Consider the following 14,939-nt stretch of genomic DNA (forward strand, 5'->3'; position numbering starts at 1 on the left):
GAGTTTTACTAACAACCAGGACACAATGTCTGATAGCAGTTTTGCATTCTAGTTAGGGAGTGATAATACAGAGTTCCAATGAAGAGGTGTAAGAAGCTATAAGAAATATAAGCACTCAGACTAAAAGACTATAAAATAAGAAGAAATGGGAAGATTGGTAAGACAAAAGATGCAGAAAACCTGGCAACACAATAATACAGAGTTCCAATGAAGAGGTGTAAGAAGCTATAAGAAATATAAGCACTCAGACTAAAAGGCTATAAAATAAGAAGAAATGGGAAGATTGGTAAGACAAAAGATGCAGAAAACCTGGCAACACAGCAGCAGTATTAGTCCTGCATTTGAAGACAGTAACATCAGAATTAATATTAGGAAATAAAATAAGTGATTTGGAGGACATACTTTGGAAAGTTTCGTAGAAGACTGAGGGAAAGATCAAAGTGGGAAAACAATAAGAGAGAATGATAGACATGGAAGATATAGGATAGAGATTCAATGAATAAATTATGGGTGGTCTGAAAGAAGTAATAATCAAAATGATAGAGGAAAATGCTTCTGATTTGAAAACAATACCTGATTGTGCAGAAAAGAACTCACTATATCAGTTACAACAGTACAAAATAAGTAAACACCTACCATTCTGGCAAAATGTTTGCTTTTTAAATATACAATAAATCCAACAAACATCTAGAAGAGAAAAACTTTATAAACAAAGGAAAAATTAGGCTGTCTTCAGGCATCTCTTCAATATCAAATGCCAAAAGTCAATGGAGTATCCCCTGAATAGTACTGGAGCAAAAGAGATTCTAACCCACACATTTTATCCTATCTATGGCCATCAGGGGATTGGATTTAGGAGGACAGAAGAGTGTGCTGAGTAGTTTATGGTTACAGATACACAGAAGCTCAATGTGCAAAGTTATGTGTTAAGTGGGATTTGAGGCCAGGGATAAAGGTAGAGAATGTGGGAAAGGATTTCTGCTCCCAGCTGGCTTTATCTGATAATCATGGCTAGTGAGGTGAAGCATCTAGCAGGGAGTGAAATGGCATATTTTGCATCTCCTAGGACAAGTCCCACACCAGACTCCAAAGAGATAGAAATCAGGAAAACCATAGGTCAATGAAGACAACAGTAAATAAGGGTAAGGAATTAGAGAAATGAAGAATGGCAGATATAAAGGTAAATAAACATGAGCTTCAAGAGTCTGGACCTTGTCTGTCTTGTTAATGCCCAGAACAATGCACACACACACATACAGTTTTGTCTCCAGTGAACCCAGAATACGTATTCTTGTCAAACACACATGAAACATTTACAAAAATTGACCATTTGTTAGTTCAGAAAGGAAATCTCAACAAATTCCTAACAATAGTAATCACATAAATCATATTCATTGTTCATAATGCATAATAAAAATTAGCAACAAAAACAACAAACAAAACAAAAAACCAAAGCAAAATGTTATACACTTCTCTAATTAACTCTTAATTTGATTAAAATGAGAATTACACTGAAAATGATAAATTACTTAGTAAAGTTTGGCAATCATCACACTGCATTTCAAAGCCTATGGGATGCAAACAAAAATGCGTTTGGGTGAAAATTCACTAGCTATATTAGAAATATATATATATATGAAATATTTTATATATTAGAACATATAGAAAAATATATATGAAAACAAGACAGCAAAAGGAAGATAATATAGAAGCAGAAGTTAATAGACTAGGAAACAAAATAATTTCTGAGATTAAAGAATAAAACTAAAAGCTGGTTCTTTGAAAGCACCAGTAAAATACTAAGACTGATAAATCCAATCAAGAAAAAAAGGAAGAATGAGAGAGAGTGAAAATGAGAGCAATAGAATGAGAAAACAAAATTTAACATTATAAACTAGAAAGGATACATAGCTATATTGCAAAGAAAAAAATTTTTAAATATGATGAGAACATTAGGTATGATATTATGCCAATGAATTTGAAATCTATATGAAATAAACAATTTCCTATAAAAATACAAATTAAGTGGATTAAGAAGAATTGCAAAATCTAAATAGTTTAATAATCAAGGAAGAAATCTATTTAAAAAAAATCAAAGAATCTCCCTTATAAAGAGGCAGTAGGCCTGGACAACTTTATTGGTGAATTCTTTCAAACTTTCAGAAAATTATTATGTTATAAAAAGAGTTATAGAAAATAACACAAAATAGAAAATCCTTGCAAAGTCATTAGTATAACCTGATACTAAACTGAACAAGATAGCATAATAGTGAAAATAAGCAAATGGAATCCAGTTTTTATAGAAAAGAATCATAATCAAGTAAAATTTATGCAACAAATGAAAAGATGATTCAAAATTCAGAAATCTGTCAATGGGATTTACAACCTCAAAAGATTATAGAAGAAAAACTGTATGACCATCCCAATCAATGTCAAAAAGAAGTTGATAAAATAAAACTCACATTTCTGATTTAAATTGTTTAGAAAGCCAGGAGTAGATGCTTCCTTATTTTGATAATATCTACTAAACTTAGAGCAAACATCATACTTAATATTGAAACACTGGAAGTAGATCACTAAGGGCAGCAGCAAGACAAAGACAGGATGCCAGATGTCAAGACTATTTCACAGTGTAGTGTAGGTTGTTGCCAATGCAATATGACAAGAAAGAGAAATAAGTATATATAATGCAAAGGAAAAGACAAAGTGCCATTACTTGTAGACAATATGATTATCTACCTGGAATAGCTAAGAGGATCACCTGAAAGATTAGTAGAATTAATAAGAGAATTCATTAGGGTACTATGTTATAAAATATAAACATAAAATCAATAGGGTTCCATACACCAGCAAAAACCAATTACGATATATGATAGATAATAAAGATCTCATTCTCAATATGAAACAAATGTATAAGATAGTTAAAAATTACTTGACAAAAAAAGTATGAAGCTTTGAAAAATATCTAAAAAACTTTACTGAAAGTCAATAGATCTTAAACAGGAAGGCTCAATATTATAAACATATAAATTATCCCCAGATATATACATATATTTCGTGCAATTCCAATCAAAACTTAAAAAGATCATCTTGTAACCTGAAGAGCAAATTTTAAAAAATCACTTCTATGAAAAGCCAAGACATTTTCATAAAATGATATCATCATCCACAAAAACAACAAAGTGAAGACCATTCACTGGATAGCAACATATATTATAAAGTTATCATAACTAAAATAAAGTAGTATTTGTACTGAAATGGGACTTCTAGATCAATGGACTAAAATAGAAAGGTAACAACAACAACAACAACAACAACAAACCCAACAAAAAACCCCACAGGCTCATGGAAATAAAAGGTTAACATATATTAAGGGGGGCATCTGAAACTAGCAGATAAATGATGGATTATTCACTAATGGTTTTGTGACAAATATTTAATTTGAAAAAAATAAAGTTAGAGCTTACCTGATATCATCCAGAAAAGTAAAAAAAAAAAAAAAAAAAAAAAAAAAAAGGGGCTAAAGGGCTAAATGAAAAATATAAAACTAGAAAACACCCGGAAAAAGTTGGAAAAATTCCTATAACCTTGGGGATTTAAGGCCTTCTTAAACAAGGCACAAAATATAAAAACAATAAAGAAAATAATTGACAGATTATTATTAACAAAATTTTGGCATATAAAACATACTTAAAGGTAAGGCAAAAGTGACAGACAAGGAGAAAGAATATTTTCATGTGTAACTATAGAAGAATTAAAACCTATAATATAATTACATAATAAAACTAATTCCTAAATATCAACAAGAAAAAAGACAAGTACTCTAATTAAAATAATAGACAAAAAATACAAATGTGTCTTTCACAGAAGAAAAAAATGCAAATAGCCTTAAACATAGGAAAACATGTTCAGTCTCAGTAGTAATTATGAAAATGTTAACTAAAAAGAATTATTTTTTCTCACATAAAATTGGCAAAAATTTAACAGACCGACAACACTATTGTTGACAACATGAGAGAACATACTCATACCCTGTTATAGCTGTGTAAATTGCTATGATGTTTTGGAAGCTTAATTTGGCAAGTGTACTTTAAAAATTAAAGATCCATATATGTCTCAAGTTAGCAATTCCACTTGTATAAAGAAGTTTGCAGAATGATATTCTCTGTGGTATTTTTTTACAAGACCAAACCATTATAAAAGTCTTTAAATATCCACCATTATGAAACAGTGGTGAACCAAGGAGGTCGGAGGGGTAGAAGGCACTGAAATCCCCTGGCCCAGTGTGGAAAAGAGTATGTTACCACTAGCATTGCTTAGAATTGTCTGTGCATGGTGATAATAAAAAGACTGACTTTTATTGGGTTTATTATTGTTTTAAAATTCCCTACAGTCAACACACCCCTTATTGCCTGCACCCTGGTTGAACTGCTCCCACCTCCAGGCTCCTGCTTTGTATGTCTTTTGTAGATCTGTGTGCACTGACACCTTTATTACTTACTGTTAAGACAAAGCAGCAGAAGAATATGGAGAGCATGATGCTAATTTTGCTAAAACAGACACATTACTGAGCTATGTTTCTAAATGTGCTATAGGTATATGAATGCACAAAGATCTGCATGGATTCACACCAAATACACTTTTAGTCATTTTGGGGGAAATGATGGGGATTTAGGGTTGTGGTCAAGGGGAACTGCATCTTCATGTTTTAATATTTTTTACATTATATTCATTTATTTTCTTTATATTCAAAAGTAAGTAAACAATTTAAATATATATAATTTAGTTTTTTTGGAGAACTGCCCCAGTAAACTAAAGGTGGAGGGGAGCAGGTTTGGAAGGGGAGGAGGCCCTCATTTTGATGTCTCTGGAAGCGCAGCACCATCCCCACCTAGTGGAGAGGAGAGGATACTGCCATCTGCTCAAAGTCACTTCCAGGATGTCAGAGGCAACACTGGTCCAGAGCCTTTCTGCTGGTCCTTGCCTTCTCTTTATTGTGCCTTGCAAAGATTAACATCAGAAGACAACTTTCAAGCCACTTCAGAATAAATAGGAAGCTTCAGGCACCTAGTTATAGTGGAGACGTGGCATTTTATACATGCAAGTGAATTATGCTGACAACTCTCAAGAACATCCCTTCAGGCAAGTCGCCCAGAGTCTTTGGACAGCAGTCTCCACTTGTGCTAGATAATAATGATTCAAAATGGAACCAAACTTTTTATTTTTACTCTATGATCATAGCAACCCCATGAGGCAGATTTTAAATGTTCTGTTTTACAAAGAAGAAATGAGAGCTTGGAACAAATAAAAGACTTGTTTTAGGCAATATATTAGCAGGTCAAGTGAGATGGATGCTCAGTTCTGTGACTTGAGGGCCTCTGAGTCCACAGCTATCTTCATGGAGGCCTCAGGATCAGGGATCTGGCTGATGCATTCATATAAGATATTGTAGCAGACACCAGTGAAGTCCCAGCCCGTTATCCCCTGGTGCGTGAATTTCCCACAGCTGTGGGGGACAGTTTCTGGCCCACTGATAGGTTTCCACCTCAAAGCTACGTCTCTTTCTTCTTCTCTGAGGGATTTCTTAGGCACCACGCACATAAACATGGCTGTGTATGGAATTAATGCCCACCCTGGGTGGGGGATAACCCTCTATCAGTGGGAGATAGGAGACCATGGATGAATGCTCCCTGTCCTCTGGTGGGAGAATTCTGAGCTGTGTCCCACATGGTTTCTCAGAGGTCCCTGGTGGGGCTGAGCCCCAGTTGCCCATAGCATACCTTAACTGGTGTTTCTTACTTTCCTGTCCCATCCTTGGGCTTCCTGGGATCTCCTTCCACATTAACTATCTACATCCAATTCCTTGACTCGGGCCCTGCTTTTTTGGTGGAACTTAAACTAAGAGTGCAGGGCATGGTAGCTGGGGACTGTCGAGCTACAGTGACATTCAGGAAGTGGGTGTGGTTTCTCCAGGAGTGTAAAAAGTCAAGTTGATAATCATATGACCAATGACTATGTGTCTACTGAAGGCAATGGCAATATTACTAGACTTTCCACAAGACTCTCAGTTTCAAATATTGTAATCCATTGCTTATATGAGGTCGTTTAAACTTTTTGAAAGGGATCCTAGCCAGAAAAACAGCCATCTTTGCGGTAACTAAGACCAAGCAGAACATTTCAGTCAGCTATTAACTTGGAAACTGGTAATCATCCTTGAGGTTAGCAGAGGAATTGAGAGCTGGACCATATAGCTGAGACTGCCCAGAGATGAAATCACCTCTCTTGTGTTGATTTACTGCAGAGGTTGTGCACCTACAGTTAAGGACTGAAACTAAGTTTCTTGTTTTTCTTACTTTTCTAATCAGCTGCAAACAAGAGGAGATATAGGAAAGGCAAGACAACCTAGTTGGTTATGAGCTCTCCCTTTACTTAAAGGAAAATTGCATCCACGTAGAAATCCAAGTCAGGTATTTTTATGTTTGACTGAGGTTATTATCCTTGAGCTCTCCCTAGGAGATAAGGACTCTAACCCTGAGGTAACATCAGGGGCTTGAAGCTGACCACAGACTCAGTGACGCTTAAGTTCCAAATCCATCATGGGACCCTGACATCTGACTCAGACCATCTGCTCCTCCCAGCCTCCTCCTTTTTTTCAGAACGAAGACCTTACCTCATCTTCCTGCCTCTTCCCCTTTATAAAACCCAGAACAGGCATCAGAAGGTGGGATGATTTTAGCTTGGTTATCCCCCAGATGCCCTTTATCTGAATAAACATTCCAATCCTTGCACCAACTTCTGGACTTTCGAGTCATTTGTTTAATGTGAGAGGGTGAGCCGAGCCTGGTCTGCCAGTAATATTTTCAGGCCACATGTGTCACTTTGAATTTAGAAAATACTGTGATGGGTAGGCCAGAGTGGGCTCCACAAGGTTTGGTATTGAATCCACAGTGATGTGCAGGGCTTCACCTGAAAAGGTGGGGTCTAGGGCAGGGGCAAAGGTGGAGGTGAGGGCAGGGGAGAGAACACAGCACAGTCAAAGGTGTAGAGCTGGGAATGAGCAGGGTGTATTTAGAGAATATAAAATTAACCTGGTTGGAGTCCACGAACTATCTGAAATTGTAAGCAAAAGTGTGTGTGTGCGTGTGTGTGTACAGGTGCATTTTTCTAGTGAGAGAGTTCATAGCTTTAATCACATTTTCAAAGAAAGTTCTTGAATTAAACCATGTGGGCAAAGCCACTGAGGATCCTGAGAAGGGGTGTGATGTGGGCTACACAATCACACAATGTTAGTAAATTGCGCCCTGAGTTATCATATTGAAATAGTATTCACTGAGCCCTCATGCTGTGTCTAGGATAGAGCTTAGCTCTTTATAAACATTATCTCATTCACTGGTCACAGCCATCCTTTCAGGTGGGTTCTAATGTTATCTCCACTTTATGGATGAGGAAACTGAGAACTAGAGGGATGTCTTGCCACAGGTCACACGGTTGGATTTGAATCCAGGCAGTCTGACTCCAGGTCCCTCACCCTTAACCCTAACCCAGTGGCCCTCAAACTTTAGTGAACAGTATTGTCACCTGGAGGGCTTGTCATAGAAGATGTGGCTAGGCCCAATCCCCAGAGTTTCTGATCCAGCAGGTCTGGGGAGGAGCTTGAGAATCTGCCCTTCTAATGAGTTCCTAGGTGGTACTGATGCTGCTGGTCTGAGGGCCATACTTTCCAAACCACACTTTGAATTCTAAGCTATCATCTCCAAAGGGAGGACATACAGCCCCAGAGAGTGGATGTGACCTTTCTAGGGTCACTTGGCTACTTAGCAGCAAAACCAAAATGAAAATTTGGGTCTGTGGATTCCAAGCCCAGGACCCCCTATGACACTCGTGCTTAGAGGAGGGCATATCCTACTTACAAACCTGTGTGTGTCTGCCTGTGTGCAGTGCTATTACCTGATGTGGGTCCAGATCCTGGGGATGGGTGCTGGGGGCAGACGGTTTCTTCCCTGGCTCCTCTAAGCCCACTCGGGCCCTTCTCCACCTCCTGGCCCGCCGGTCTGTGGCGTGGGGGGCCTGCTCCGGCTCGCTGCTGTCAGAAGTCTCCCCGCTGGCCGCCTGGGGGTTGAAGTTCACATCCAGCTCTCCCTGAAGGCGCATTTTCTCAGCTGCGGAGTTCCTGGGAGCCTTCCTCTGCAAACAGGGCAGTCTGGCCCGGGAGGAACCCGCTGAGGAGGTCTCTGAGTCAGAGCACATGGCCTCGGGGTTGAGAGAGAGCCCGGAGGAGGGGGAGGCCGCTGAGGGGCCTTGGTCGGAACCCTGTGCCTGCATGGGCTGAGGCTGAGGGTTACTGGGCAGGCCCCGGGACTGCGGGCACAGCTTGCTCAAGGCCTCACTCCAGTCAAAGTCCTCCTCACTGTCGGAGCCCATCTCATCATAGGCAGACGCCACACTGGAGGCCACCTCCAGGGCTTGAAAGGTCCCGCTCTTAGGTTTGGCCAGCAGGCGGGTGGGGGGCAGAGTGCCATCCTTCAGGGCTACCCAATTTCCGTCGGGGCTCTGCAACACTGGGGCCAGGTCTGCAGGTGGGGGGAAGACAAAAACCAGAGAGGGACTGTTATCATCTTAGAGCAAGGTGAGGTTGTCACCTGTCACCTCCCTGTAATTGGCTTGGGGGGGGTGTTGGGGAGCAGTTGCCTTTAGGAAGACCAGGAGGGCACACTTAATTGGGGGCAGTGTAAAGGTCTCCTGGAAATCCCTGAGACCTCCCAGGGCCCTCGTACTTCACAGATGAAGAGAAACTCAGAGACTAGGCTCCTATTTCATGTCTGCTTGGGCAGATGGTCACCTTGGTCTCCTCAGAACTGCCCCACTCCTGCCCCAGGCTGTCTCGGAGGGAGGGGGGAGAGGGCTGCAGTTGGCAGCCCCAGGTTCTGGCTCTTTGACCTTGGTTTTGTCTCTTAGATCCCCAGTTCCCCTCTGCCTATCTCACGGGTTAACACATCTGCCCTCGGCACTTTGACAGAGCTCACTCCAAACAGCCTTGGGAGATGGCCACACAGTCCATGTTTAACTCAAGGCACACACCTCGTTCTGGAAAGAACTTGAGGCCCAAAGAGGTTGGTACCTCCAATCTCATTTTCCAGACGAGGCAATGAGGATGAGTGGAGTTAAGCACTTGTCAAAAGTCATAACACCAGTAACCTATAGAGTCAGGACAGATTGTGTCCTCTACCCAACTCCAAGGCAGCTCAAGGTTATAGACTGTGCCATGCAAGCCCTAGACCAGCTGTAAAGCAGCTCACGGGAGCAGGCTGGAGTAGTGCTCAGCTTGCTGCTATCCCTAAGGGTTGATCTACATGCAGGGGTGGGGTGGGAGGGGGGGTAAAAGTTGCCTTGTCTTGTTTTTGCTGAAGGCAAACAGTAAAATGTTTCCTGCTCATGTGCCTGCGGAGTAGGAGTAAGGACACAGTGCTCCTTTAGCCAGGGGTACCCAGCCCAGCCTAGCCCTGTGGCATTGGACACAGTAGTTGCCAGCAGAAGCTGTTTTTTTCCCCCCCAGAAGCTGTTTTTTTTACCATGACCCTTCCAGGGCTTTTGGGGGTGGGTGATGAGGGCTCCAGGGCTTTGCAGGGGATTTTTTTCCCAACTTGTGTGTGAACACCAGCTTCTGGGCTTGAGGCCTACAGGGGCCACGGCTCAGCTGCAGTAGGACCTTGAGGCAGGGTCCTACTTCATGCTACATTAGACTGTTACTGCTCCATATAATGAAATGTAAGTTGTCAGCATTTCACAGGGTTGTCTACAGAGTATTGTACTTGCTAGGCCTGTTTCAGAACCACAACTTTAGAGGAATTCAGATGGTGGTGGTACATATGTTTTCAACTCAGCAGCCCAGGTCCCTTTCAGCTGCTTGACTGTGGCTCAGACTGCAGGACATCGAGTCCCCTTTCTTCTGAGAATCAGGAGGTTGGGCTCTCTTTCACAGGGGGATGCTGGGCCCCAGCAGTGGGCTGACATAAGCAGGGGCCTCCTGGAAGCCAAAGGCCATGAGCCTGGCCTTTCTCCTGCTGCTTCTGCCTTCAGCATCTGTCTCCACCATGTCCCTGTGTTGAAGTCCCCATGGTCCTCAAACTCCTCATCCTTGCCTCCCCCTTTTCCTAGGGTGTATTCTCATCTCCCTGCCTGGACTTGGCCTCCCCTCTCTGAGCCCCCCGGCATGATGGCCTGGCTGGCTCATTCCGTGGTCCTGCCTGTGTCTGGCTGATCATGCATGCAGCTGGGCCATCCTCCAGATGACAAGGCCCCTGAGGCAGGGCCTGGATCTCACTCATCTCCTCATCCTTAGATGCAAATTAGCCTGCTCTGTCCCAGAGCCTGTTCATGCACTGGAAGGACCAGCAGTGTCGAACTCGAAGGGCCTGGGCAGCAAACCTGCTCAGGGGTTCTCTGAGTCTCAGCTCCTTCACAGGTGGAGAGGGCATAGCTAATACCTCACTGGGCTGATGTGGGCATTACATGAGGAGGCTCCTAAAGTGTGTTGCATGTGTGTGCCCAGAGCACATTGTCTTGGTCGCTCCTTTCCCCCTTATCCGTAAGTGAATGAGGCTGCTTCAGTGCAGGGCAAAGAACAAGAACTCTGGATTCAGGCTGGGCTGATCCGCAGTTACTGAGTTTATTAGCAGCTGACCGTGGTCAGAGAGCACCTCTGAGGCTGTCTCCTGGCCTGTCAGTGGGGTCAGTGTGACCCACCTTGCCTATCTTTAGGATTATTATGAGATAAAATATGTAAAACATTGATTACAGTGCCTGCTGCACTGAGGACCCTTGGCTATTTTTACCTTATATCTGTTGAATTGGACTATAGCATTAGTATTTAACACCTGATTATGGATCAATATCCATGTACTCCATATGTATGTACATAGAAAACATATATACTTGTATATATCTTATAGTCACTATTCAGGAGTGTGTATTATTATCCACACAGCAATGCTATTTTTATTGACTATGTAAACTCTCAGAAGAGTGACTAACTAGGCTTGTTATTGCCATTTACAGTTTATGGGCTCTACTTGTGGTGGTGGTAGTGATAGTAGGTCTTCTGGGAAAGTGTTTCTATTTGGCTGACATTCTCTCAGTGCTGTTTCATGGGTTTCTCAGGAATGCTCAGGCTCTCAATGAAGCTATTAATGGCCAGTAAGGGGCAATATTAATTTTCCCAGCAGCAGGCCCTGTTGTAAGGGATAATATTAATTTTCCCAGCAGCCTTCCCCAAAACCTTGGTCCTTGCCACTTCTGTGTATACTGGCTGGGCCTCCAACTGGTCAGCACCTGCAAGTCTTTGCTTGAGGCTTGCTCTGGCTACTAGAGCCTGTGTTGCCTGCCCCAGGGGCACGATGGAAATGCTGGTGACTGAGGGAGCGGGTGGCTAAGTACTCCAGCTCCCTTGTCTGCTGGAAAGGTGAATTTTCTACACTGGCTCCTGGAGTTCCCCAAAAGGGATGAACTCCAATCACCCACAGTGTCACAAGTCATCTACTGCCTGTCTTTTCTCCTTGTCTCATGTCCCCACTTCCTGCCCTCTATGTTTTCTAGGCTCACCTCTCATAAACTACAGGTCCTCAGATCCTTGAATTCAGGGAGAAGTCAAACAAGACACCCACAAGGTGCAGAGTAGACTTGGGCCCCAGCTGTGGAGCATGTGTGCTCCGAGAAGAAAGGAAAGGTCCTCTGGGCCTTATTGTTGGCCACTGAGTCTGCTCTTGGGACCATCTTCTGAGACTCAACTCACAGACCGCTCCTCAGTGGCACATACTTGGCCTTCTTTCCTTGAGGAGCTGGCTATTCTGTTCTTTGAGCTTTGCCCAAAAGCTTTCATTTCTAAACACTTACACTGTATTATAATTTATTTTCCTGGTTGTCTACTCTGCCTCCCAGGTCTGACTGTGAGCTCCTTGAAGGCAGGGCCACCTCTTCCTTGCTCCTGTACTGCCAGCCCCTGGCCAGCTCCGGACCCCATCTGGGCACATGAGGCTACTTGTCAATGAACACAGGCACCAACAGGCTGCAGGAGCAAGACTCTTGCTGTGCAGCTCTCCATGAGTTTGCTGTCTACAGCTTCTCCTGCGGCTATGGGAGGAAATCCCGATCATGCCACTCAGTGCCTGGCTCCAGGGCCAACCATGTTGTTAATGTGGTCCCTGAACTCCAACAACCACCACTTGGTGGGATGGGGTTCAGCTTGTTGCCAGTTCCTCTCTTTTGTGGCTTTTGCAACTCCAAGTTGCCATGTACCTCTGAGAACAAAGAAGTTGGCCAAATTTTATCTCGGCAAAAAGCCATCCTTCTTAGCAAAAACATAGATGATTCTCTGAATACCCAACCCTGTGAAAACCTTGGCTGTTGTCAAGCTGCACCATCAGAACTGCTCAAAGCTGTATCTGGGCTCCAATCCCACATTCTCTTAGTCCACTGGGAGAATCCCTCCAGGGCCCTGCTTCTCTCATTCCTCCTTTCTCTAAACCCCTGCTCTTTCATTATTCCACAGACAGCTCTAAGTGAGCAACTCAAAAGCAGTGACAATCCCCTGATCTTTCTTTCCCCAACACTGAGCACATGCTGTGTATACAGTAGATGCTTAGTCAAGGTCTATAAAGTGAAAATGCATTTTGGAGAAATCTGTTAACTGCTGTAAGCAGTGTCACGACTAGAAGTGGAGTTGCTGTGGTTTAACCAAACCCAGCCCTAAGGCTGACCCTGTGTGTGCACTGATAGGCTCCTGTACCAGCTCTTCTCTGGAGGCATAAACAAACTGCTGAAAGAAGCCCAGTGGACATTCATTAACCTTTAAGAAGACCTCCACCTCTGGACCTTCTCTGTTCTACGTCTGTGCTCTGCGGAGATGGAGCAATGCCTCTGGGAATGATTTGCTTCCTGCTAAACATATCAGACAGCCCTCAAGACCTCTGGGGTTGGCATGGACATTTTAGCATGTCAAGGGCTGAACATTCCACAGAAAAACCGAAGTTTTCTACCCAAGTGCTTTTATTTTTTAGTTTATATCTTCATCCTAAGAGATGCATGAAATTTTGAGATGTATGAATTTTTGTGTGATGCTGTTGAACTAAATTTTATGTTTGTACACAATTGATAAATTACATAAAGGCACCTAATTTTACAAAAAATTATGCACACATTTAGTTTTGAAAACCAAATTCCTTTGCAAATTTGTTAGGAATGCTCATAATCCAGTGGGGAACTGTTTTGTGAAATGGAGTGTCTTTAGAAGCCTCTTCATTCTGAAGGATTACAGGACTTGACAGCTTTGTGAAGGGCTGTGTCCTGTAGATGTTGTCGAGTTTCTGAAGAAGGGAGTTCAGTTGCCCTGTAGGGTGGGACCGTCTAGGAGAGGGAAGCAGGGAGAGTGAAGTGATGGCACTTCCATCCCCAGGTGTGGCAGGGGTAGACAACCACCCATCAGAGACCCTTTTGTGGCCAAGCAATATTGCTGGGCTGTGTCAGCCCAGCCAAGACCAAATCTCCCAGGTCCCCCTGCATTGAGGTAGGGCCATGTGACCAGTTCCTGCCCACAGGACGGGAGTGAAAGTGGTGTGTGTCCCTGCTAGGGTGGTTAGGGAGCAGGTAAGCTGCCTTCTCCATTCTCTCCTCTTCCATCTGCTGGCCGAATGTAGATGATCCAGCAGAAAGCTCACAAGGTGGGAGTCTCGGCCTCTGAAGGCTGCCCACTGGCCAGGGACACCTGCACTGCACTGTTGTGTTACAAAAACAATAGCAACGACAACAAAAAACTATTGTGTTAAGCCACTTGAATGTTTGGTTTACTTGTTATAGCAGCCAGTGTTATCCTAACTAATATATCCAGCTTTAGAAAGGACACCCTTAAAACCAGACTGATGCTGGAACCCAAATCTCTTTGAATGTTGAAATGCCCTGATAGGTTGGTTTAGTGCCCTTGGCCCACATAAGACACACTCTCCCAGTCCACATGGAGCAGGCAGCTGCGGTGGGGCTGTGCAGTGGAGTGATTTTAACACGCTTGCCCAGGAGCCCCCACTGTCCCACAGAACGTGCAATACTGATGACATATCAAGAGCCTTCATTATGCCACACCAACCAGGAAAACAGCCCAGGTGGAAAACATGACTAAATTATGTGTTGTGTGCTGTGCTAGAGGCCTCGCAACTCAGTGGCTCCATGCCCCAAATGGGAACACATCAGCTCAGACTTATGGGAATAGGAGCTGAATGGCCACGCAGTAATCGAGAAGCCTCCAAACAGCACATTTGAAACCCACGGGTCAACTGGACACTGCTAGAACAGTTACTTGTCTTGTCCAGCCTGTCCATGCTCCTCCAACTGGGCAAAGCGGGTTCCTCCCTTGGGTGCTGGCCCCCGTCCCTCAGCTGCCTCGCTGCGGCCTGCAGTGAAGAGGTCTTCAGGGAATCTTCTCCAGTGATGGAGAACGCAGACTGGGACCTCTGTGGAAGAAAAAGAGGGCAGGGTGAGCTCGTAAGGCACAATCCCTGGGAGGAATACCTTCAGCTTTTAGGGAAGACACTGCATTAACATGGTTTTTTTATTTTTTTGTCTTTTTGTCTTTTTTCGTGTCCGGCAACGGATCGCAACCCTCAGTGTCGCGCCCGCACCTCGCTCAGCCAGTGAGCAGGAACCGGTCTGTATGTGGGATCCGAACCCTCGGCGGGAGGCCGCTGCGCTCCCAAGCGGCGCACTGTAGCAGTGCGCCACCGGGCCGGCCCTGCATTAACATGTTTAATGGTACTGGCTTTTCTCATGTGAGGCTTAAAAGCTGCAAATTGGTACATAATGCCATGCAATGGTACAAATGGTTCCTTGCTTCTATCCTTCAGGGTCAGCTCTCCTGTGACTCCTTATCCAGCCATTCTCCTGGCCAATGTTTCTTT

At 43.5% G+C, this 14,939-nt stretch overlaps 1 protein-coding gene across 1 annotated transcript in view; it reads right to left on the minus strand.

The window, feature by feature from the left end:
- LOC103610593 (rab effector MyRIP-like) overlaps window positions 1–14,495 on the minus strand; it is a gene marked incomplete at both ends in the record, with an annotated part of 50,538 nt that extends 36,043 nt beyond the window's left edge. The window contains 2 exons of the mRNA XM_008594733.1: window positions 7,948–8,570; window positions 14,342–14,495. Of these exons, the coding sequence (XP_008592955.1) occupies window positions 7,948–8,570; window positions 14,342–14,495 (777 nt within the window). The remainder of the gene's footprint in view (window positions 1–7,947; window positions 8,571–14,341) is intronic.
- Between the last annotated feature and the right edge of the window lie 444 nt (window positions 14,496–14,939).

Source organism: Galeopterus variegatus, unplaced genomic scaffold (assembly GCF_000696425.1).
Source record: "Galeopterus variegatus unplaced genomic scaffold, G_variegatus-3.0.2 Scaffold11372, whole genome shotgun sequence".
In the NCBI taxonomy this organism is placed as follows: domain Eukaryota; kingdom Metazoa; phylum Chordata; class Mammalia; order Dermoptera; family Cynocephalidae; genus Galeopterus; species Galeopterus variegatus.